Source organism: Anguilla rostrata, chromosome 4 (genome assembly GCF_018555375.3).
Source record: "Anguilla rostrata isolate EN2019 chromosome 4, ASM1855537v3, whole genome shotgun sequence".
Classification (NCBI taxonomy): Eukaryota; Metazoa; Chordata; class Actinopteri; order Anguilliformes; family Anguillidae; genus Anguilla; species Anguilla rostrata.
The window spans coordinates 51,077,377-51,103,894 of record NC_057936.1 but is presented as its reverse complement, the minus strand read 5'-3'; the positions used below and the strand labels follow the sequence as shown (position 1 = coordinate 51,103,894).

General features: G+C 39.5%; 1 protein-coding gene across 1 annotated transcript; it reads left to right on the top strand.

The window, feature by feature from the left end:
- The first annotated feature begins 553 nt into the window (after nt 1-553).
- On the top strand, nt 554-20,118 carry trpa1b (transient receptor potential cation channel, subfamily A, member 1b). Its single transcript, XM_064333083.1, has 27 exons — nt 554-684; nt 955-1,117; nt 1,861-2,036; nt 2,468-2,575; nt 2,919-3,027; nt 4,055-4,200; nt 4,749-4,885; nt 6,303-6,351; nt 7,106-7,205; nt 7,873-7,973; nt 9,335-9,504; nt 10,180-10,344; nt 10,562-10,676; nt 11,032-11,198; nt 11,550-11,640; nt 11,790-11,849; nt 11,955-12,053; nt 12,567-12,637; nt 13,103-13,250; nt 14,458-14,547; nt 14,897-15,066; nt 15,162-15,291; nt 15,372-15,554; nt 15,644-15,712; nt 15,840-15,944; nt 16,963-17,081; nt 18,519-20,118. Exons 1-27 carry the CDS (start codon nt 607-609, stop codon nt 18,706-18,708), a joined length of 3,309 nt encoding a protein of 1,102 aa, XP_064189153.1. The 5' UTR covers nt 554-606; the 3' UTR covers nt 18,709-20,118.
- The last annotated feature ends 6,400 nt before the right edge of the window (nt 20,119-26,518 follow it).

The window sequence follows — 26,518 nt, the reverse complement described above, 5'->3', positions numbered from 1 at the left end:
TAACAGGATGAAAGTCCATCGAGTTGCCCTCCTGCTATGATTGTTTAATTGTTTTTTTTTTTCAGCCGAGGGGTTTTAACCTTAAAAGGCTCATTAGATTTTAATGTGCCCTCTACCATAAAACAGTCCTTGGTGCTCTTAAAGCAGATTGTCCAAGCAACTAAAGTGATAAATTCATTTGACCTTTATGCATTATTCTGGATTTATAAATTTGGAGATGGTAATTGCGCTTCAGTACTACAAAAGTGTTAGTCAGTGGAGAAGTGCATTTCTCCAAAATGACAACTGGAATGCTGCGGGCACCTGGTGTTTTATTGAGAGAAACTGATGTAGCATTATCCTGAGGAACCTTGGCTGACAGAGAACTGTTCTACCCCTGGTGGGAGAAAGTCACTTTGGGTCCTGTCACTCCAAAGGTTGACCAACAACGAGGCTCACAATGACTAAGGCTTGTGGCATTGTACTGTGTAATAGCAGCAAGCCGAGCTATAACATAATGTGGGATATAATAGCAGGTTGTTTCATAAAAATTCTCTTTCCGTCCTAGTGGTGCATTCTGGAATTGAATGATCAGACATCAGAGGAAAGGCTCAACTCACTGAGGAAATGATAACTCAAAACAGCTGCTATGAGTGCGTAATAGAGGACGATGACACAACCCAGGCGTCCCAAAACGTGCTTGACGTAAGTCCTCTCAGGCATCTGTAATGTTGTTTTTAAAAAATGTATTACTGCTGATTTGATAGTAAACAAAAAAAAATAGTGTAGTGAAAGTGAGAGGATCATCAAAAAATATAACTTTGAAAAACATTTACCAAAAGGGTTGCACATTCAACGTGTAACCATTGTACAAGAAGTTTAGAAATTCGCAGGGGACACGAAATGTGACGCTTGTTACGTTTTCATAGTGCGCATTGCACGGCACCGACATGCCATTTGGGTTTTGGTTGGCAGTGGGCTCGCCAGGACAATGTGGACCTGCTGGAGAACCTCCTGTACAAGCACCCGGAATACCTGCGCATCCGGGACCGCTCCAATGCGGGCGCTCTGCACCACGCCGCCTCGGGCGGGGGCCTCCGCGTCATGAGGATGGTCGTAATCATGGCCGGCGCCGAGGGTGAGCCCCTGGGTGAACGTAACTGCGCATTAAAGTGCACGCGTCTGGGCTGAGTGTCACCTAAATGTCAGTGCATCGCTCTCCTTGTACTCCGTGTGCTCATTAAATGCTAACGGTGTGCGCTGGAACACGGGCGCCATGCAGCAGAACCTGTGTGACAGGCTAGTCTATCCCCATCCCAATTCCCAGAAGGAAGTGTCGTGCAATTTAATGCAGAAATTTAGCGCACAGATGTGGAAGCACATGTGAAAACAGCACACCATTACTATTTCATGTTTGAAATAAGAAGTCGCATCAGCAAGGCTGAGGACTTAATGTTTTATTCGTGCCGTGCAGCAGCTTTAATGTACACTTTCAAGAGGCAGGTGCTAAAAGCTGAGGCAATAAACAGAAGAAAAGAAGAAAAAAAACTATGGATGTAGGAAATGCAAGCTGCTGGGTGGTTAGTTGAGATCAGAGATCCTGGTTTTATTTTCATTGATCTCTTATTTCAGTATCTTTCAAGACAGCTTTATATTCCGAAATGTAGTTGGAAGTGCAGTTCAACATTGAGGTGCAACACAAGAAATTTAAAGGATGTTGTCGGTCTCATTGCTTAAGACCAATCAAAGAAATACCACAATGTTTCTGCAGATGTGAATGATGTTAATGAATAGAAAGCAACACAGTGCTGCATAAAAAGCCGTAAATGGACGGAGAAGGAAAATGACAGGAATTCGGAATGACTGCGATATCATCCCCAGAGCTAAGTGCCGCTGACGACGAGGGTAACACCCCGCTCCACTGGGCGGTGCAGAGGAACAACAGAGAGAGCTGCGTGGCCCTCTTGGAACTGGGAGCGGACCCCAACGTCCTGAACAGAGCCGTCCTCTCCCCTCTGCACCTGGCCGTCTGTCTGGGCCACAACGGCCTCGTCACTGTGAGCCACCTCCGGGGCCCCGCCCTCTCTGATGTACACGCAGCGTAGAGAACTGACAGCACACCAGGACAGCAGCGCTCTCTCAAAACATCAGCGTATGACCTCGCGGTCTAAAGCAGGGCTAGTCAGTGATGGCAGAGCCCATGTAGAATAGTGGATAGGAAACAGGTGCTCATGGGATTGTGGATGCAAATCCCAGGCGGAGCACTGCCATTGGACGCTTCAACAATGTGCATAACCTTGCTTCTGTATTCCTCCAACTGTATAAGTGGGTAGTACTGTATGTAAAAAAGTCAGCATACAATTGGTTCTACATAAAGGCTAATTCACTTTCCCTTACACTACATAAACAATCGAGGACCTGTTGCGCAGCACTTAAACTGCTATCGAAGCTCTTCTTCAGTTTAGCTTCCTTTTTTTTTTTGGCACAGCTGTTATTGTCCCACAGCACTACAAACGCAAACCTGGAAGGTGACCTGGGGAATACTCCTGTGATGATGGCTTGCTCCTCTGATAACTGTGAGGCACTTTGCACACTGGTGAGTACACGCACCATTGAACAGCTGTCAGTGAGAGTCAGCAGTGATGAGAATGCATGAATTTGCTCCCCTTTCTTTGCATTGCTTGTTTGTTGGTGAAATCTCTTTGTGTACTTATTAGCTGCATTTACACAGATGAAGCTTTTGATGATTTTCTTCACTTAAAATAGTTAACATCTCTGAATGGGGCTGAATACTATTCCAGTGGTAGGAATGCATAGAGAATTGTGTCGTGATGGGTTTCTATCATTTATAAAAAGAAAATGACTCATAGTTGGACGGACCAGCGTTTCGCATGTGGAATAGCACATTCTTCCATTCAGACCATGCCTGCTCTTTCCAGCTAGATCATGGGGCAAAGATGTGTCATCAGAACAAGCTGGGGCATTTTCCCATCCATGCAGCTGCATTTGCAGGTGCAAAGAAAGCCATGGAGTGCATACTGAGCAAGGGTGAGTCAGCTGAGGACTCTCCCAAGAAATCAGCATCATACTGTGGATCCTGTTTATTACCCACGGGAAGTCCGTGGTTTAAAAGGTTGCTGGCCCTAAACTATTATTCTTACAATATCAACAGTGCCACATCCTCTTTCAAACAAAGTGGAAAAGTGTATTCTCAGCAGAATGAAAATGACTTCAATGTATGTAATGAACTCAATCACAGACACACAGTCAGCTGGCTGTTTTTGACATAACATAAATCGACTTCTGTTTTCTAGTTTTTGTGAATGTCTAATGATGCCTCAATGAACTTGAATAAATAGAATGCGGTTGTTTTATGAAAAGGATGCAAATAATGTCAGCAAGTTCCAAAAAGTTGTTTTAAATAATATGCTATCAGATGACAAACTTGCCTTTGTCAGAGTGTCACACAGAACTCACTCAGCCAGTCAGTTAATAGGTACAAAATGATAAATAAGCTAACGGCACAGAGGTTTATGCCTCCTAGAAACAGCATTCTAATTCATTTTAACCCTATCTTTGAAATTGATGTATATACATATATATGATAAGAGGAGGTGGGAGCAACAGGATGGGGTTTGTTTGAAGAGTCATGTCTTTTTAGTCCCTGGTCACCATAGGCCAAGTGTACTGTGGTTGGATTGACTAAGGCAGCACCAACAAGAGTAAATAATAAAATAAAAACATTATTGGGCACACAGTGTGACTGGGTTGCCGTGCAACAGGATGCCAATAAGGCCCTGATAAAGGCCTAGATAAAGACCTTAAGGGAAAATAAATTTGCAGTTCATAAGTTGGATTGCTTCAGTAGCACATTTAGCACAGTCGTCAAATTTTTTTTCAAAATGAATAAACATCGGTGAATTGGTAGTTGTGTTACAAACTGTAGCTCAGAACTGACTAGTTTTCGTCTCCGCTGTTTTATACGTATATATTTTTCACTGTTTGTCTGTGCTAAATTTGGACTACGACTATTTACTAAATCAGCTTTGTAATTTTCTGGGTTCTTTGAATGAAGGGGAGGAGTACGGTCATTCAGTTGAAGTGCACATTAATTACCTGGACAAGTCCAAAAGCAGTCCTCTTCATCTGGCTGTTCGAGGAGGGAATATAGAAACGATCAAATTCTGCATTTCAAAAGGGGCAAGAATTGAGCAAAAACAGGTAAATCACTTCTCCAGGTTGCAATTACAGAACGTTTTTGTATTATTTATTCACAAAAAGTACACTAATATACACACACACACATACAGTACACCCACACAAACACTGTATATAATACAAAATATGCATGCAAAAGTAGAGTACGAATCTAATTAACAAAAAATTGTTTTGCCTGTATAGCACGCATATCCTAGAATACCTCTTCCCTTTGTCGTGGTGGAAGATTGCTATGTGGAGTAATAGCTCTTGCTTGCTAAATTGATACAAATTAGATCCACTTATGTGCTGGAACTGACGGGAACACAGATTCTAATGGTGAAAGACCACTTGCCATGCCGCACACAGCCCTGATCACTCACCCTCATTGCATTAATGGTTTGTGTTACTCATCTTGAGAGGAGAAATTACCCTCCTCATATTACACCAAATGTAATTCCTGCCTTTCTATTTTTTTTCTAAATCGCCCTCTTTCTCTACATTGCCTGCAGTTGATGTAAAATGTGCAAAAATATGTTTTTTTTTCTATTAAAAAAAAAAAATGGCAACAGTGCGACAAATCCACGCCCCTCCACTTCGCTTGTACTCAAGGGGCCATAGAGGTCGTCAAGCTGATGATTTCAGCTTACAACAGAGTGGAGGACATCATCAATATCACTGACGGCGCTAACCAGACCCCACTTCACAAGTGAGTTTCCATTTCAAGAAGCCCCTTTGGTGGCCCTTTGGTCATATAGAATACAGCCAAGGCCAGGGTTTGGAATAACCTTATGGCATTTGCTTGGTGCCTCTGAGTACACTGTTTCCCAGAGGTACATTTTCAAAGACTGATTGATCCTTTCTAGGGAGTAAATGTATTTGAATTGGTGCTCTGGTTAAACAAGTTATCTTTTTATGAAAACAGGTCCAGCTTTATTCTTGTTTTGCAAATTAAATACATTTAAAAAAACACAACACCGTTTGTTTTTGTGGTTGCAAAAATGTATGCAGAATGTTGTTTATGTAGATTTGTCATAACAGTGAGGGTAAGTGTTGGTTAAATCTGTTCTCTTAATTGAGAGGATTGTGCAAGTCTTTCAAGAAAACAGAATTATGAAAAAAGAGGTACTGTATTTCAAAGTGTGTAAAGCATGTTCTTAATAAATAGTGGCATTGGGAATGATTTATATTTGCAGGAAAGCCATCATATAAAATGCACTTTTCCCATCATACATGGTGAAGCCTATAAATCAGATAGTTACAATAATATTGATAAATGTGCTTATTGTGATTTATGATAAATCACTGACAGCATTTTATACATAGTCCTATTTCATCTTTCCTGTAAATATAAATGTAATCTTTCCTGCTTGTAAATAAAACAGTACATTATTAAAATATGTTGTCATAATAATCCCACTAAAAACAGGCTATTACTTTCTGGAGACATTCTGAAAGTTGTAGCTTGTGCAAATTTCTGGTTTTAAAATGCATGCATGTGTGTACATATGCATTGTATTAAGATAGAGATGCCCAATACCAACAAAGCAACATAGTTTCAAATAGCAAACTTTAGTGCTCATGCTATTGTGAAAACTGTTTGCAATCGCAGAAAAATAATAATGATAGCAGTGATCATATCTTTGTTCTTATTGTTAAACTGCAAGCTATTGGCGGCTTTCACAAACTGCCTGCATGTTGCATGTTGAAGGACATGTTGCACTGACTAATGAGTATACCACAAACAACACATGTTCCCCCAAATTGCAATCTTGAACATTTCAATGCTGGGAGGAAGTGGTTTGGTTAAAATGTAGCATTCCTCTCACACCTCAGACAACCTACTGTACTACTGACCTTAAGTAACCTTTGGGCCTTACATAACCCTGCTTAGGATTAGCAATTTCCAGAATTTGCATGTATATACCAGGAAAGAAAATTCTAAAATCCTTTCAGTTCATGTCACTCTGTTGAACATAAACAATTACTTACTGCACAATGACCATTCTCTTGCACCGGTCAATTGATTTTATGTGAATTGTTGCATATATAGAGTACGGTATTATGTAATTCCTTTGAAATCAGCAATTGTTTGATTTTTTTCCCTTGTCTGTTTTACTATACAGGGCAACAATATTTGATCATGTTGAATTGGTTGAATACCTCATATCACAGGTAAATATACTGTACGCAGCTATGACGGATGCATGTCATTGGTTATGTCATTAATGGATATTGTGTGGAATCTTCATCTCTGATAACCTGAAAAAATGCAAACAAATGTCAACCAGATACACAATGGTATTTTATTTAAATGTCTGTGATTCTGGTAGTATACAGCAAGCAAATTACTTTTTTAATTTTTTTTTTACTATTTTGTTTTAATCTCTCACTGGCTTAGAATATATGGGCAAGATATTGTAACTATTAAAATCTGTTACTATATATCACAATGTGGAATTTAAGTTTATCAGAATTACTTATGCTATCACAAAGTAGCGCAGTAAATGCACAGGTACATATACACTTGTCTAAATAAGTAACATCCTGTAATCATTTACTACAGAACATGGAAAGCCATACTTTCACCTTTAAATGGTCTTGATCACCCAACAATGTTGCTTCACAGATTTCTCTTAATTTGGGAAGGTTAATATTGACAGACAACTTAAAAAAAAAAATATTTTTTAGTATATTATTAATAATAATTTTTTCAAAATTATTATATTATACTATATACTATTATCTTCAAAAATGTTAGATTTGTTTACCTATTTATTCATAGTTTTGTCTGAAAATAGTGTACATAGTGATTTCAGCGCAAAATGATTTCTTTGTGGTGTATTTAAGCAACACTGATGGCATTGATTGCATGATGGCATGATACTGATGGCATGGACACTCATTGCTTATGTATCTGTGTGCACAGGGTGCAGACATCAACCACATTGACTGCAAAGGTCACACCCCGCTGCTTCTTGCTACAAGCTGTGGAGCATGGAGATCCGTGGAAGCTTTGTTGTCAAGAGGTGACCTGCTAATGTACACAGAACACATATTTTTCACTAATAAATTGCATCACATAAGCTAATGCAGCGACTTGGCTTAGAATGAGCTTAGTAAACATACTGTAGCCTACTTTCCGAAAGTTTTCGCCCTAGTTGTGATTATTCTCACTTGTGTGTGTTTTGCTAAGTCAAATTTAAATGTATTTTAATTGGATCTTTCTACTACTGTGTACGTAACTTAATAATGTCAAAATGAAATAAAGAAAAATGTACATAAGTATTTAGACATTTTCAAAATTATGTTAAAAATCTTGAAAATGATTTAACTGATAGACATTTACCCCTTTGTATCAACCTAAATTGCCCAAGTGTGTTCCATTGTCCTGAGAGATCACAATAAATATGTTACTAAATAAGTTAAATGCATTGCTACCTTTGTAAATAAGAAAGAAAAAAAAAGTTTCATAAATGCTTTGCATCATGAATATGTTGAACGTATTGTGTTGATGAAGGGGTGAAATATTTTAATGCAGGCAAATTTTTAAGTATAAGAGGACAAAATTATAAAAGGTCAAGAGTAGTTAACAGTTTCTGAAGGCAGTATGCATAAAATTCCACTGGATGGAAAATGTATCTTGCATGTGTGTGCATGTCCATATTCATGTGTGATATCAATGTCTCCTTTCAGGAGCAAATATCCAGATAAAGGACAAAGCAGGTCGCAACTTCCTCCACCTCGCTGTTTTGCAGCCAAAAGGTCTGAAAAATCTTCCAGAGAATGTTCTAGAGGTATTGTTTCATTGATCCTACACTTCAAGTATAGTCATGTACTTTGGTTCGATGCTGGAGCTTGACTGTCAATGCCAGTACGTTAGAGACTAGAGAGAACTTATGAAAGTGCTTTATATCTGAGTTATTGAGCTCATATTCCAATAGCATTTGTATGTTTTCTGAAACTGCCTACTGTCTGCTCAACTGAACTTTCAACGGAAGCATCTGGTTTTCACTGCAAACTAAACATAAAACCTTTAGGTGACCATGTACGCAGGCACTCACTTTAAGCTCACTTAGCTTACTAGTATTCCAGCAAAGCCTTCTACCAAGCAAGACCTCCTGTGTCGATGAATCTCACGCTGACTGGAGGCCACTGTCATCTGTTGGCGTCAGCTGGTATCACATGAGCTAACAGAGAGACAAAAAAAGCTGGCTGCAAATTATCATATCACTGAAAAAGAACAACACAAAATATTATGGGGAGCTAGAAATAATATCATCAAAACCAATAACAGACTTCACTCTGCCTCTGGAACATATACAGGGCACCACATATAAATAAACATATGGGTCTGGATTCAGTTAAAATATGTGTTCCTGTTGAAAATTCCAGCTTAGACCGATTGGGATTCTAAATAGGTTAAACATGGTTTAAGCTGTGTTTTCAACACTTCTAGCCGGTCATAGCTGGTTTGTGGCTGGTCAAAGTTGGTCTATAGCTAAACAAAGCTGGTCAAAGCTCGTCAAGTTGATAGTCGGCTGGTGCTCAAACTGGTGGACTAGCTGACTATGTAGGGCTATTCTCCAGCTGACCAGCTAAAAGTTTCAAAAACATAGCTTAAACCTGCTTGACCAGCCTTATCTGCAAAAGACAAATGTTACTTTTTCAGCTTATTCAACTTTTTACTACTTGTTTCTTTTCATTACTGCTAAACCTGCAACACTGTGTTTATGATGAACAGTGGCATTTGTATGAGAGTCAAAGTTAAGGCCAAATGTTGATTAAATGCATTCCACAGTTTAATATCTGTATAGCCCAACATGTCAAACCATCAGGAAATAACATTATTATTTTTAGTTATTTTCAGTTACATGACAGAGACTTGACAGGAATCTTCTTTCTTCGGCCAAAAAATAACCCATTCCACATAATTCTGGTGTGAAACTATTCATGTAGCTCAGAATTGACCTGCTTTGAGACAGAAACTGACAAGCTATCAGCACATAATTACATTAGAACCTGGCTAGTAATCTGTGTTTTAATGACTACTGGGTGTCAGAAGTGATGAAACAGGATGTCTGGCCTTCCTGTCAGAGGCAACAGTGGCTGTGGCCCAGCAGATAGGAATATCACGTTTCCTCTGCCGCTGCGCTAGCTCGACAGCGTCCGGGAGCTCCTGAGCGACGAGGACTGGGACGGCTGCACCCCGCTCCACTACGCCTGCAGAATGGGGATCGCCGCTTCGGTCCAAAACATGCTAGGCCTCAAAGTGTCGCCGGGCCGAAAATCCAAGGATAAGAAATCTGCCCTCCATTTTGCAGCTCAGTGAGTGTGTGCTTAATGGACATGCTGGGCATGTGTAATGGCTGTCCGTTTATATGTGGGCCATCATTTGAAACACTGGAAGGTCACATGCAGTACATATTGTAGTGTCTCGTAGGGCCTATTTGGCTGAGAATTGTGAGATGTCTGACTTAAATAAGAAATATATCAATAAATAGATCAATCAATCAATCAATCAATTGATAAGCCACACTTTTGAATACTTCTCAGTGCTATCTGATCTGATTTGTTTCCCTGCAACAGACAGAAAGATCTGTTGTAAACTAGGCGAGTAATTTTCAAATCGATGTGATTTATCAAAAATTACACAAATGTGTTTCTTTTCAAGAACCTTCACAGAACTTCTGCCAAAATCTTTGAGAGGGACATGGTCAGGCAAATAAATATTTTGTGCCCACAAGATGTGAGAACCTGTCTTTAGAACATATTTCCTTTTCTGCTCCCTCACTTTCTTATTCATGGCAGGGGTATCTTTGACCTTGTGCACACCGTGTTGTTTAAATTTGCACCCTCAAAATTTTCCCTATTCATAAACAATATGAACAACAAAAAAACGCTCATTCATGTCCCGTCTCAACTCAGCTCGACTTTATCTGTGCATTCTAGTAAGTGTCTCGTCAGTTTCCGTGACTGTTGATTTTTTTCTTCATCGGAAAGATTCGGACGCATAAACACATGCGAAAGACTGCTGGAGTCGATGAGTGTCTCCAAGCTGCTGAATGAAGGGGATGAGAACGGCATGACCCCGCTGCACCTAGCGTCCCAGGGCGGGCACACAAAAGTTGTGGATCTGCTGCTCAGGAAAGGAGCTCTATACAGCAGGTACATCCTTTCTGGCTCAGCCAGTGGGCAAAGGCACCACACAGTATGACAGAACAGTTTCCTTGTTCGTAGCAATGCTCACCAATTATGTAAGCCACTATGTAAATGCACCTGCTATGCAAACAAACTATGATAAGTTAAATAAACACAAGAAAATTCTGGGACATTCAAATGAGATTCAAGTTTTCACTTGTTTACTCCTTGCTGTTTTCTATAGTGATTATAAAGGGTGGACGAGTTTACACCATGCTGCGGCTGAAGGATATACTCAGACCATGAAAATCCTCTTGAATGCGAACATAAAATTACTTGACAAAACTGACGAGGAAGGGGTATGAGGACAATCTTTTCTGCAATTACATTATTGCACACACATCACTTGCTCACATTCTAACTGAAGCGCTGGTATAAAAAATCTGTATAACAGAACTGAAGTTATTTCTGTAAATCTCAGCTGATCCTTCGTCTGAAGACAGTGGATCTGAAAGTGAGGCTAACCTTAAACACTTAATGCTTTTGAAAAAAGAACAAATAAAGAACTAATCTTTATTTGGCTGATATGCACTCTGATATTATCACATGGAATTTACCTATGGAGTTAAATGGACCAATTCCTCTTTCTCATCCAAGCCTCCCTGTTAAAAGTGAACTTCTCATGTGAGGTGTTTGCACTTGTTTTCCTAACAGAACACAGCTCTGCATGTGGCTGCAAAAGAAGGACACACAACCGCTGTGAGACTGCTACTGAGCAGAGGAGCTGAATTTACACTCAACAACAATGACTCATCCTTCCTACACGAAGCAGTGCATCATGGGAGGAAGGGTGTAGCTAACGCTGCCATTGAAAGCGAAAGGTATGTGAATTTGATCGGTTGTAAACCAATTGGATAAACCAGTTGTAGATTCCAGTCAAGCATAAGGTGTACAGATGCGGTTCACAGGTTCACAGGGTGGGTTCACAGACATTATTAATTGTAACATTCATTATAAAAAAGTAAAAAGAATCCCCGTTTAACAATATAAGAAAGTTTTTTTAGGTCTTTCGGCTTCTTTCACTTCCTGTGAGCAGAAATCAGTCAATTATGCTGAGTGAAGGGGTGCTGAAGTTGATGTCATCTTTGCTGAACATACTATTTGTCAGCAACGGTTCTCCATGCTGGGGTTCACTACACACATCACATCTGTTGGTTTTGTGTTTGTTGCAGATGTAACGAAGCCGTATCGGCATTTAAACCTGGCTCCACAAAGCGTTGTGTTGTTATGGACATGATTGAGTTTCTCCCAGAATCATTTAAGGTTTGTATTACTTTAAAATACTCACATAAACAGACAGACAGACAGACAGACAGACAGACAGACACACACACACACACAATTCAGTTTTCACACTTCACATATTACATGAGTGGTGTCTTCTCTCTGCTCCCTGCTTTCTTTTCTGACAGTATCTTTTGGACCTATGCGTGAAAGAATCAGACCAAGATCCTAACAGTCATGAATACTGGGTATGTTTGTGTTGCTTGCTATTAAAATCAATAGTTTATCATTTTGAAAAGCAGATCTTCAGTTTAATTTCAAAGTATAAAAAGTCTTTCTTGTCCACCATGCAGATTGAATATGATTTCCGGTATCTTCAGGCTCCAATAATAGTTATGAAATATGCAAAAACAAACAGTGCTGTCAGTATTCAACCTCTTGCAGCACTGAATGTAAGTACAATTACCACTTTTGTTAATCATCAAATGTTTCATACCTGGGAACCTACTGTATATTATGGTTAACAGTCACATAGGCTGATGCCATGCATTTTTCCAAACATAAATGCTGAAAACTGAATATGTTGCCCAAGTTTGTTACAACTAAGCATAACTTACTTTGAGTTTAAATTGTAATATTTGGCAACTTTCATTACAATTCTACTATTAAATGTGAATATGCATTCATGGATCTATAATATTTTGAGGAGGAGGATTTAATCAACATATTGTGGCTAAAGAGGGGTGTCAAAGTGACACGTGAAACGATCGAGTGCACTGAGATCAAGTAGATTAAGATGCTATTGTATCAGTTACACTGTGTATCTGTTATGCATGTTATATTTAAAATAGAGATGCCACTAACAGCTTGAGTTCTTGACTGAATGACACTGTGAATGCTTTCTTTGAGTTAACTATTTTTACACAATGCAGTGATGCAGACTAATTATTTCAAATGTATTTCAGGCAATGGCCCAGTATAACCGTGTTGAGCTTTTGACTCACCCAGTCTGCAAAAAATATTTAGAAATGAAATGGTAAGTAGGCACTGTTGCATCCCTTTCAAAATGTACTTCACCTGACATTACAAGAACATCATTGCCAATAGAAATTGCAATTACAGACAGAATACAGGCATTATAATAATAATAATAATAATTATTATTATTATTATGTCTGTAACCACAAGCTATGTATAATACCCACCTGTAATGCCCGGGTGCCATTTTGTGCCAGAATGTTCATTGCACATCAGCTGAGGTAGAATGGGAGGTAAGTATATAATCAGGATGGGAATTTTCCCAAAACTCCAAAGGGACTCTTCTTATACAGTTTATAAAAGCAACCTGGCCACCATTAACAAGACCCAGGTTTTGCACAACAGGAGTCCCTGTTGTCATTTCAGCAGCTGTGACTGTGCACATGCACATATCTGTGCTGTTCCCAAAATGTCTCATTTTATGTCTTAGAACACGTGTATGTAAGTATCTGACATCCTGCAGGCATGCTTATGGGAGCAAAGCTCACATCCTGAACCTGGCTGTCTACTCTCTGGGTCTGCTGCCTCTGTCCTTCCTCATCGTCAATATGAGACCCTCCTGGCCCACCAACAGCACATCTGTCTACACAGTGGATGCAAACTCAGATAAGGTGCGGTATGTCAACACACAAAAAGATTCCTAAATTTAAATGGAACACGACTTCTAGCCCACACAGCTACATCTATTAAACCCCACATTTGTCAAGGTTCTGTGGTTTGTCCGCGTTTCCTTTTTTGGGCTGCCAGATGGCGGCACTTCAGTTTGTAGTTCTGTTCATTTTCCCTGTTTAATTGTATTATTGTTTTCAATTATTCATTTATTGTTTTTTGGTTATGTCTCGTTTTCCCTTCCCTCTTTGTGGTCTGTGCATTGTGCCCTCCTATGTCTCGTTAGTGTCTTGTCTATTTAAGTTCTTTTCTTCCCTGTCTCGGGTGCTGGATCCTTGTGTTTCTGATTGCATTTCGGTATGTGTTTCCACGTGTACTTTTGACTCTGTGTTTTGCCCTGAGTGTTTTTCTGCCCTGCCCGAGTTCTGTTTTTGCATGGTTTTGGATTTCTGGATTTTCTTTGTTTTTGCGTTTAAAGAACTTTTGCTTTGTCTTCTTTTGAGACTTGTCCTGCGTGGCTTTGTTTTTGATCTCCTTGGTTTTTGTTCTTATTAAAAGTAAAATTCTCGGTTTGGATTAACCCTTTTGGATTTTGAGTATTTTTTACTCTGCGTTTGGGTCCTGGTCCCGTGCTCCCTGACAACATTTAACGCTTGCCGTTAAAATGACGGCTCCAGACGATTATAGCGAGTGAGAAATGGAACAATGTGTGACACACATTGATGTTTTGCAGGGATCCTATCATAAATGAATATAACCAGGGCTTGTTTTAAAATTATTTTACCCTTGAAGGTAATTATCAATGTATAATCTTTTCCTTTACAGAGATCAACTCTCAGTCACCCCATTCATTATACAAAGCATTCTTTGAACAATGAGAACACTGTACTGTGTAATGTTTTCATCTGCATGGGTTTGACAGGCCAATTTTATGTTCTGTTAATCTTCATGTTTTTAGTCATGGTGACCTTGGGGATGTCACCATGATTAAAAAACTACCCAAATCACTCACTTAATGATGCACTCAATTAATCTCTAACTGCCCTACGTCAAGGTTAGAATTTCAATTTTTCCAATTTATTTCATTTGGTTGTATAATTCCTAAACAGTTATTTAAAAAATCACTAGCGTAAACTAAATTGAACCAATTGTGATACTGTGGGTCTATTGTCATGTCATTGTGATTTCTAACTGTGTTATACTTTACAGCGTGGGTATTTTAACACAATCTGCATGTTCCTGGTCTTGGCCATGAATGTGTATGCAGTTGGAAAGGAGATTTTGCAGATAGTGCAGCAGGTACTGCATACTGATTTTTTTCAAAAGCTGTTGTCTTTATATATCACAAGTCACCTTCCTGCTAATGTATGACTAAGTGTGATCCAGTACCTCAACATAATTGTACTGTCGAACTTTTTGAACCCAAAAAAGGGCCAAAGTTGCCATTACAATCTGCCCAGGAATATTTCCCATCAAACAATACAATTGCTGTCTTGTTTTAGAAAATGGAATTATATTGTATTACAAGTCCATTGTAATTTACTCTGGTTTTTGGTACACCAGAATGACACAACATTAATTTACATCATTACATTTCAGCTGAATCATTGCTTTCTTTCTCCCGCTTTTATTTGTTTTTTTTTTAAAGCGCTCAAATTACTTCAGAGACATCTCGAATTGTTTGGACTGGCTGTCTGCGACATTTTCCATTCTCTTCGTGATCCCTCTGTTGCTGAATGTAGACGGAACCCTGCACTGGCAAGCGGGTGCTTACGCAGTTACAGTTTCTTGGATTAACTTTCTACTCTATCTGCAAAGGTATGCAATACGATTGTGCGATTGATCTTCTGAGGAAAAATATAGAAGATATATGGTCAGTTTCTTTTTTTGGTAATGTCATTTCTCTCAAAAAGGTTTGAGCACTTTGGAATTTACGTGGTGATGTTCGGAGAGATCATGCGGACCCTTGTCAGCATCATTACGATTTTCTTCTTCCTGATGCTGGCATTTGCGTTGGGCTTTCATGCTCTCATGATTGAACAGGTAAGGAGAGGCAGTTTATAGTTAAGATTCGGCAAAGTAAAGTGACTTGGCCCGGTTAATGATTTTTTTTTCTCTTTCAGGAAAAGTTTGGCCGACTGGACATCTCATTGATGCAGACTTTTGTCATGATGGTCGGGGAGTTAAATTATCAAGAGAATTTCCTTAATCCCTACCTAAATCATTCACTTCCTTTCCCTTATTTAACATACTTCATGTTAGTTTGGTTCATCCTTCTCATGCCAATTCTTCTCATGAACTTGCTGGTAAGGCTTCCTCCAGAAAGACACGTACTATTCATCAATAAATTGTTCTGGAAAACACATGTTACTTCGCTTTTCTGTCTGTGTTCCAGATTGGTTTAGCCGTCGGCGACATTGCTGAGGTGCAGAAGAATGCTACTCTAAAGAGGATTGCAATGCAGGTATGTGTGTTTGTCCTCTGTTGTAGTGTTTAGTGGGATGTTCACAAAGGAAAGGACATGTATCAAAGCAATAAGCAGAATTCATTCAAGAGCATGAATATTTCTACTGGAATTTTCTGTTTCACAGATTGACCTTCATACTAGTCTGGAAGAGAAGCTGCCGTACTGGTTCATAAAGAGGGTGGACCAGTCCAAGATAACAGAATACCCGAACAGAAAGTGCAAATCAAAGGTTAGTTGGCCACACATATTGTAACATGAACCAGAACAGAACATGCTCTTTTCCAGAGTGACTTACACAATTTTTTACATAGCATTTACATTGCATCCATTTATACAGCTTGATATATACTGAAGCAATGCATGTTAAGTACGTTGCTTAAGTGTACAACGACAGTGTCCAACCTGGGAATCGAACCTTTCGGTTACAAGACCAACTCCATACCCATTATACTACACTGCCACCCTTTCAATATAAACTCAGCGGCCATGGTATTAGGTACACCTTACTAGTATTGGGTCGAAACCCCTTTTGCCTCCAGAGCGGCCTAAATTATTTTTTGTGCCATGGATTCAACAAGGTGTCGGAAACATTTGTTAGGGAATTTGGTCAATACAGACTTGAGAGCGTTGCACTGTTCCTGTAGATTTTTCTGCCACACATTCATGCTATGATCCTCCCATTCCACTTGATATCTAGAGACTGTGCAGGCCATTGGAGTAAACTAAAATCCCTGTCATGTTCGTGGAACCAGCTTGAGAGGCATGCTTTGTGGTATGAAATCAAGATTGGTGAGACCAAGCAATGTTTTTCCAATCTGCCGTTGTCCAGTTTTGGTGATCATGGCGTCCACTGTAGCCTCATCATCCTGTTCTTAGCTGACAGGAGTGGAACTCTGTGTGGTATTTTGTTGCAACCAGCCACTCTAAGTTATTAAACGTGTAGCAGTACACCTGTATTCAAGTGTAATTTAATATTAATATTGAATGAGGGATAAGTGTGAGTGATATTTTTTGACTGTAGATATAATTATATAATTTTTTCCCTTTCATTTTAATTATTTCTGAAATCACCAAAATGTCCTTGTGAAGGATCAAAATAAGCACTTTTAATTTTTAATTTTGAGAAGTTAAGGATGAGTATTCAATTTCATCCAGACTATAGAGCTTGACAGCCTATGCTCATTTGAATTGCATTATTATGAAATCACTCCCAGACTACATATCTTAATGTGGGTTTGGCCTTTAAGGCCTACTTCCTCTGTTTCTTTCTCGGCTGGGAGGAAAAGAGAACGGTCCGTACCCATCTGAAGTCTGACAGTGGTCTGCTGACTCCAGTGGAATATGAGCTGAAAAATCAGAAGTGCAGGTAAGGTTTGTTTAAATCATTATTAGAATTATTAATCATTAGTTCCACTATCACCTAACAATGGGGGTTTGGGGGGGGGGGGGGTGTTATTATATCAATTCTTTGAGGGTAACAGGGTCTCCCTCTTCTTTTTTTTGAATGTAATGGATTATTACAATGAAAGAGAACGAAGGGATATTTACTCAAATAATTTATTTCCCCATTGGATCTTTGCAAAACTTTGACGCAAATTCAAAATAACATTTATAAAACATGTCAAAAAGCCTGTAACTATACCCTGATATGAGTGCATGGTTATTGAAAATTGAGTTTGAACACAAAATATTAAATATACATATACAAATACTTATACACGTCGCGTAGTGAGACTTAGAAAATGCTGAATCTCCTACTTTTATTTGATGTTTACTAGTCAGTGTTTGAGCAACCTCTAGTGTTCACCTTAAAAATCACAAGCTACTCTTTTTAAGCTCTGCTGAATAAAATCAGTATCAGTGGCATGCATTTATGAAGTTAACAATGTCTTTCTTTTTAACAGAATTACATAATAAATGTTCCACAGGACAGGAGTGTAAGGGTAGTAATACTATATCAATCCAAAAGTAACTGACATTCTTTACAAAAATATTTGGGGTATAACATAAGTGTGTGCCACAGAATACTGGCGTATGGAAAGTGAAATAGGCAACAGGTTATCTTGTACCTCATTGTCAATGAATTCACAGTAAGTATTGTGTTAATATTCTTAAAAATATCAGATACATGAAGTAAGAATTAAAATGGTGTTTGCTTTTCTTCACTTAAAAAAATGTTCAAGTTGGGCTAACATTAAATGTATTGGACCAACGTCTTCTCTTTCAGCTTAATTTTTGTCACACCTCACAATTCTGTATTAGCTAATATCCAAGCAATGGCAAATTATACAGTATGTCAATGAGATTTCAGACTAATGATATGTAATAATGCTGTTGAAAATGACACAAATTAATTCTAACAATTGTATTTCAGGTTACTCAGTGCACATGGGTACACCTGGACTTGATGTTTCAAGTTTCAGGTTTCAACATTTTCAAATACATTGGTGCTCAACTTGGAATGGCCAACTACCTGCAACCGCAGCCGTGTTCATACGTGAACCCCACTGCCGATTTGGGTTCGGACATCCTCCAAAACACGTTGTCTGGCCAGTCTGCTTCTTTTCACAGTGCAGACTACAGCTAAACCCACAGTGCAGTTGGAGGAAGACCTTTTACACGTGGCTTTGACATGCAGTACATGGGCGCTCGATCGACCAGCTAACACTTTTGGCTAATCATTTTTGTGAAAACTTGCATTCATTTGTGACTCAACGTTAAGGGCAAGCAGGAAGCTTCTTTAATTATTTGTACTTGCATTATAAACAATGTTCCTGTTTTTTTTTTTTTTCTTCAATTTTAGATTAAAGGAAATGGCCAGTGTCCTGGAGAAGCAGTACAATCTTTTGAAGCTGATCATTCAGAAAATGGAGATCGTTACCGAGGCAGATGACCAAGATGGCCCGGAGCTGGCGCAGAGCCACTTTGAGGGGAGACTGGCCAAGAGGAGCAAGTGGATTCCACTGGTGAAGGCGGTGGTGAAAAAGGAATAAAGTCAGAGCACATCTCACAGGACTGACCTGGTTCCCCATTCCACAGCGTACCCTGTACATACAGCCATGAAAGGCATCAGCTTCCCTGCTGGTTGTGCTTGTCAAATGTCTGTGTGAACGGCCCATTTTCTGCAGTTGCAATGGACGTGTCCTCTCTGCTGCCGTGTTTGTGCTTTACGTGCTGTGCGCTCGCTTCCAGGTTACTCCCACTGAGCGTCTTGCGTTATCTTTAGCACGGGGTGCAAAATGTAGAGCATATGCTCTACAGAGTTGGAGAGCATGTACATTTTTAATTGCTTTTTTTTTTTAGAAACACCTAGAAAGTTCTTAGCCACGGTTGGAATTACAGAGTGCTTTGTTCCGTAGGAAGGATGTGTTTTTATTTGTAAATCCATAGACAATTTGGTTCAAGCAGACCAAGGGAAGTTCCAAGACAAGTAAAAAAGGAAGATGAAAAAGAAGGTTTGGATGCTGTCACTAGAGGCCATTAGTGGCACTTTCCTTCTGTAGCAGCAGAAGGGACAGAGCCCCTCCTTGCAAATGCACTTAGGGTGCACTAATGTTTTCAAGAACCATGAAAGCCAATTTATAATTTATGTGCTAAGTGGAATTGCTGACTGCAGACAAGCAAAGAAAATGAAAAGTCTACCATATATAGGCACATCTGTAACCATTTGTCTCATACACAATATTATATATATACAATACAATACACATTTACGACTATAACAAGCAGCCTTGATTATGTGATTTGGGGTGATGTAGATCACAAGACCTGCATATCATAAGCTTTAATTAATTTATTTATTTATGAATTTATATATTAATCTATTTTCAGATTTGAAACTTTTTCCATCACATTTTTCATTTTTGATTGAAATTCGAAACACAGAGCTTAGTTTTCAAAATGGTCCAGGGCCACACCTGTCTTGTGGTCTCTGTTCAGCAGTTCTGATTCACATTCTGGTGTGATTACAATGCTAGACATTTCACATATGCCTCCTGTTAAACCAAACCAGCCTTCTATTCAAATTGTTAAATTGAACACGGCATTTTCCGCTCAAAAACCTCCCATGGGAAATAGCTACACAATGTGTCTTACATGTTTGCACCTTCAACCTGTTTGAGTTACTGTTACCTGTTTCTGATTTCTGTAACACCTGCTTAGATTACATTTTTTTTTTACACAAGGTTATCATAATCATTAACGTATTGTTTGAATACAGTACATCCCATTACATATTTTTGTGTGCTGACATTTATAATCTTACTGCTTCTCATGAAAAGTACATTTGTGTATTCATGGTATACTCTCTGCCAGTGAAGTAGCATGCAATATTACCAGATACTCTAAGGTAATGTATTTTATAAACTTGGCTGTTCATTAAAAACTTATCAATTTGACAAACACCTGAATATTGTTTTATTCACAAAATAAATGAAATATGCTTGCCACTCAGCAGAAAGGATGGGTCACTGAGAATTTGGACAGGCTAATCTGTTACATTTGTTTCTGTAAGCACAGCCATATAACACCTGTTTAAGTCGTTAAACACATTAGATGTAAGCTGTTTCATGATGTATACAGCACTTAAGTGCAAAAGTGGGTTTAGGTAATTGTCCCACCATTGCAGCGCTCTATATCGGCTTGATAGCTCTTTAAATTAACCTCTCATTAATTTTCCATTGGATTGCACTGAACTGAGTTTGCAAAGGTAAAATCAAATAGAAAAACAAAGGAACACAGGGAAATGGTTATAATGAAATGTAGCCAAATATGTTGCACAGGCAAACTTTACATTATTGCAACATAAAAAATGGCTATGAAACATGTAGCTTGTGAAGTAATGAGAAATCAATAAAATCAAATGTTAAACACGTAAGTAATACTGGGGATTTCCCAAGACTGATGGAAATTGCCACGAGTGTTTCATGTTCCCATTGAAGCTGACTGCGTAAATAACAGCAAGGAATTATACAATACTTCTGTTTAAGGATTCTTTTGCATGTGATGATAGAATCTACTTCAGAGCAGAGCAATATGAGAGACAGTAGAAATATGGGCAGTAGTTTTAATGTCTCTGGCTTCTAAGTCTTAATTAAGTCAAATCATATCACAAACTGATAAAAGCCAGAAGAGTCCACATCCCTTCTTAAAGGAAGACTTTGGACTCAGAGAGCCAGCAAGCCCATTCTGTATTACTCCATTGTGTTTGTATAAAAACAAGTGATTAACCTCTTCTGCAATTTGAGTCTATGCTTTTCAAGCAGAGACACTATTTAAAAGCCTTACCTTTATTTTGCGCAACATTTGTATTGCTGTAGCTGACCATGTATATAGTTAGCATGAACTTAGCTACACAAAATTAATCTCAGCTTTGGAGTTTCATGGATGGCAAATTCTGCATTTTAACCCTTTAAAATTGCAAATATGTGATTTGACTATTCTTAACTGAACATTCTAATGCTGATGTAACAATCACTACTGGTAATCGAAAGCAATGGAGTTGGAGTTTGGGGGGAGAAAAGAAGACCAACTCTTAAAATGGTTTAAGGCGCATTGATAAATTATGGACATTTTTTTGATTTATGAACACATAAGCTCTTTAAAAGCAGATACAATGATTTTCTCAAATGCTATGAGAAGCACCAAAGAAACAAAGTTATAACCACAAGAACTCAATGATTTCTGTGTGCACTAGGAAATTAGCATGTAAATTCCAACTGTCTTCCAGCTTGGGCTTTATATTCCTTTACGGCTTTGTCAGAGTAAATTCATGCTTTTCCTACTGGAGAGAAGAGCAAGCATAATTCTAATTTATTACACTGTCCACATTATTCGGCCCTTAATTTGAAACACTGGGAAACACAGAAATGAAATTCCCATGAAGAGGACATTAGATAAAATAAGCTCGTTGATCAGACTTAATGGCAATTTCACAGTGCATGCAGAGGCATTCTCTTAGAGAGTATAAAATATCAGGCTGTGCACCTGCAGAACAAACTCAGAATTTGGCCCTGCGTTTGAATGTGAAACAAAGCTATGAAGGTGGAGAGTTCAGTATAATCATCATTGTTAAAACACTGAAGCTCCTACCAGAGCTCACAAACAGACATTTTTGAGGTCATTTGAACTTGTGTTAATGCGAGTTTTCTGCATGTGTTTTGTCAGCTGTTCAAAGATTGGAAAGTCATTTTTTATGCTAAATATTTTTGAAATGAAAAAGCATGAAAAATACAGCATGCTGCTACAGATGTTCTGTTATTTCTTTGCTCTTCTCGGGCCAAATTCAAATTAGGATCCACTTGTGTCTGAATTGGAATTTGGAATTTGTGTGTGTGTGTGTGTGCATGGGTATGTGGCGGGGGGTGGGGGGGGGCGATAGGGTTAGGGTTAATAAACATTTTATACTTATAATTCTTATTTGGATGTTCTCTCTCTGTTGTGCAATTATTCCCACGGCATTAAACTGTTGGCAGAAGACCTACAGATGAACTGGTTTTCAGCACTGGCTTCTGAAGCAAATGATGTGAACTGGGGAAAGAAAGAGCCCCATCTGCGTGAGATCTGAACAGGCACCACAGTATTACATGCCTATCTGCTCTAAGACATGGCACTCAATTTCCCCCTGGGTAAAGAGTAGCAAAACAGGCACGTCACTGGCTGCACCAACCGCCCATCATCGCCCTGGTGTTGTGGGAGCAATCACGCCTGAGCCCTGAGACAATCTTTGCACGGATTCAAAGCCTGTCTGCTGTCTTCAGTTGCTGAAAGAATAAATGAGTATGTACACAAGTGTCTTGGCTCCATTTTGTTTTACGTCAAAACCATTTGAAAATTGTAAAAACCGTCGAGCTCCATCAAAATATGCATATTAATCATAACCAAAACCGTTACCATAACATAGTTAACCTGATGAGAAACCAGATTCAGTATGGAAAAACTACAAAATGATATACTGCGTGAGCATCTTAAATGAACTGGAAATCCTTAGTTTACAATCATCTGCAGGAATTCATGCTCCTCTGACTATGTGAAAAGGGAGTGTGTGAGTCAGAGCTGGTCTTGGCTCGTCGTGAGGGGGTGTGTGTGTGCTGAAGAAGGGGGTGTTCCTGAAAGGGGCTGGCAAGGAGACCACCTGTTCAGGGTCCCAGCAGTCCATGAGTCATGGGGTAATGAGGGCCTGGCCGAGACGCTCTTTAATGAGGACCTTCCCTGCTCCAAACCGGCCATGACTGAAGAACACTTTGGAATTTGATACGAGGTCCCACGACCCTGGCTTTAACACAAATGTGTGTTTTGTTTGTCTGATGTGCCCTCAGTTGTGGGAAACCATTTTTAATGCATGTTTTTTCTTCTTCCTGAAACACAAGCATAACCCGGCTCTTTAAAACTGTATTTTCTTAGGTTCTTTGAGGCTGCAAAAAACTGCAGCACCAATGTAGTTCAATGGTGTGGGAGTATGATAGATTACATCTACTCCTCCGTCTGCCACCAGTGCAAGCCATCTGTTGCACATGAGATATGTGATAAACACATATAGATATATGCTAATTTATGATCTTCATGATATACCAAGGATGTGATTGTTATCTTTGTCTGAGGAACCCATGTATAAAGGCAGGCGAAGCCGTTTTTTTAATGGTCCACATTAGTTTTAACTAACAGCCATTGTGGTGCAGTTACACGCCATTTGTTTTACACCACAGCTGTGAAGCTGTGGTGTCCATGGAAACCGAGTGCCGTGGAAAACACAGATTGTTTCTGATGTCATTGCTTTGCACCTGTCTCAGCTCAGACACAGTGGAATGGAAGACTAAGGGTAGAAAGTGCACTCCTTAAGATGTGTATTGACAGACAAAGCAGAATATTGTAATTACCACAAATTACAGTGTTTTTTTGCTTCTGGGCCTTCAAGTTACAGTAATAGAAGTGGAAATGAGAAAAATCTGCAAGAGCAAATGAGAATATAATATTCACTTCTTTTTTAAAGAAAGCAGAAAACTTTAAGTCTTTTTGCTCAACCTCTCTCCTGCTAAAAAGGAAGAAGAGTCTGACACATTGTTTCAAATGGCATATACAGTAATGCGCCATCAAAGTGTTCTTGACTGGATGCCCAAAAACGCTTAATATAATGTGAAAATGGGCGCAATCAATCGCTGCATCGATTTGCACAGAAACGTAGCCGCAATGCTAATGGATCAAAACTAGATGGGTGCGGTTTGTAACAGGATTACCAGCGACAGCAAGTGAATAAAAGCACTGCGTGCCACTCAGCATGTCCGTTTCCGCGGTTTGGCGTGTCCGACTGCGATTATAACCGGACCCCCGGCGCGGGCCGTCGTGGCGAGAGGGGGCCGTGGCGTCCAGATCGCGCAGCAGCGGCGCTGGAACTCAACACCGCGGCAGATGACAGGTTCAAGGACGACCCCTTGTTACTGAAGTCCAGCTGATGCCGGGATGATTTTCATGTGAAAAAGGTTTAGAGCTGTGGGATTAATGGAAGCATGGGAATGTGGCCTTGGCCTGTGGAGCATTCCTGCGGAATGAGCGGAGGGGAAATGTGAGAAATACCACTGAGAGTGAGAAGACGCCCAGCGCTGCCCCTTCCCTCTGTGGGAACGCTGCTCCTCCATTCGCAGTGAATACCAAGGGAGTGCACTCCCCCTGGTCAGCACCTGCATGTGGTAGACTGTATGCACACGCAACAGTCAAAGAACACAGTAAACCACGTCTTACATGTACACACAAACATACGCATGCACACACATGCACAATATTGGCAGGTTTTTTTCCCATAGAAGAACAAGCCATTTTCCTGAGGATAAAAATACACCTGTAACAATTTCACTTACTGCTAGAGATGGACATTAATCTTACACTGGTCATTGGGGGATTCTTTAATGGACAGCATCATTAGATGTCAGTGGTGCCACACAGCAGGAGACGACAGCGACCCACCTCTGTTCAGGGACCAAATCCACAAAGCCTTCATTCTCTGCTTCTCATTTTAATTACAGCCGGTAAGGGATTCAGATGGGAAATATATTCTCTGACTGCTGACTTCCTTGATGTCCTCAGATTATGCTGCTGGTACTTCAATGACTTTGTACAGTCTGGCAGTCTGTACCACCCACAAAGCAGAAGCCACACACAGTGTCTCGTGAGTGATTAACCATGACCAATACGGCCAAGGATAACTGAAACAGCACAAAAGGCCTCGCTGGTGACCTGGAAATCAACTTAAAGGCATGACAATAAGAGAAACAACCGATGTTTACCTATCCATTTACCAAGTGGAATCCCTTCCCATGGAACTGTTGAGTGAGAGCACCTACCGTATTCTCGACCATTCTCTGGAGGCTAACAAAGACACTTTTTACATAACCGTTGTTACTGGTGTTACCAATATTTTGCCTATTTTTATATACAGTTGAAAGTGTGTTTACATTTTGTCATCTGTTGCGCAAACCTGATCGATAATTGGTGCTCTCACTCCAGGTCAATCTCCAACAGAACTGAAAAAAAAAACACCGTAGGCCGCAACCCAATGAAGAGTCCTATTTCCAATGTCTCACTGTAGCTGTGAAACAAGCCAGAGGCATCCTATGGTAAACTAACCCGGTCTGACAATACATTGGTCAAGAGCCACTGGGATTCAACTGGAAAAGTTTCTCCAGAGAAATTACATTTATGACAAATTATGGTAGCAAATATTCATTAGTATGAATTATGTTAGCAAGGTAGCATGGTCATGTTCACCAACACATGCAATGGATGTTAAAGGATAGGATTCAAATTAACCTAAAATATTAAAATGATTTCAATGTACAATTAGGGTACTTCCATGAGATCAAGTTCTTCCCAGGTTTTGCAAGTGTGCCGTAAGTTTGGATTTTAAATTTGTCAATCGGTCAACAAACATTCAACTTCCTCTCCCCTGGTAGAAGAGAAGATGATGCTTACAGAACTGTCCTTTTGGCTTCTTCCAGTCAGTTGGCATGGCTTCACACTGAAATACAGCGTGGATCTCAGCTGTGCTAGTGGATAATATTTGGCCAAGAAGCAGCATTGTAAAAGGAATTACAATTTCATACTGATTACTAGGGAATGACAACTTACGGCTATCAAATTACCTGGGAATATTCCGTTTCTTGGAAGAGACCTGTCTTATAGCAATTCTCTGGAAAGTGAAACAAACAGACTTAAACTAGAAATACGTATTACAAGCCACATGTAGTGGGAAATTGACTAATACTTGTAACCAAAAGATTCTTAACCAGAAATCAAGAACATATTAATTATTCCACAGAAACCTACCGTTTAAAAATCACTTTTTAGTGATCGTCTTGGAATTCATGAAACAGTTGCCCTGCAGTTATTATTGTTCATGGTTACTCATGCTTTCCCTCAGAACATGAATTCACACAAAGCTGTATGCATGTGGAAAATAGCAATCATCAAAACAATTATGCATTGGAACCAGGTTACCCCAACCCTCTCCACTAATTTGCGTGATTGAACTTTTCTCCCCTTCTATTCTCTCGGGCCAAAGTGCACTCTAGCCAAAGTGGCTGATGGACAAAGTAAGCAGAATCACAGTTTTAACACCCCAGGGCATCTGTTATATGAGAACTTTCTTCTGGTGCCAAGACATATTAAAAAGGGGAGTTGGCCACACTATTCCATGGGGGATCCATCTGTGTATGAGGCCTACCTGAGCAGCACAGCTTGAACCTTTATCCTAAGAGTGTGAACTGTCAATTGTGACAAAACCATAGATAGTGCATCCCCAAACCTGGGGGGTTG

Bases quoted from the DNA above. Each gene is read 5' to 3' on its own strand.
- trpa1b (XM_064333083.1), top strand. From the start codon at position 607: ATGATAACTCAAAACAGCTGCTATGAGTGCGTAATAGAGGACGATGAC. The intron at 12,054-12,566 runs GTAAGTACAATT...AATGTATTTCAG, and splicing joins AACCTCTTGCAGCACTGAAT to GCAATGGCCCAGTATAACCG. The intron at 17,082-18,518 runs GTAAGGTTTGTT...CTTCAATTTTAG, and splicing joins CTGAAAAATCAGAAGTGCAG to ATTAAAGGAAATGGCCAGTG.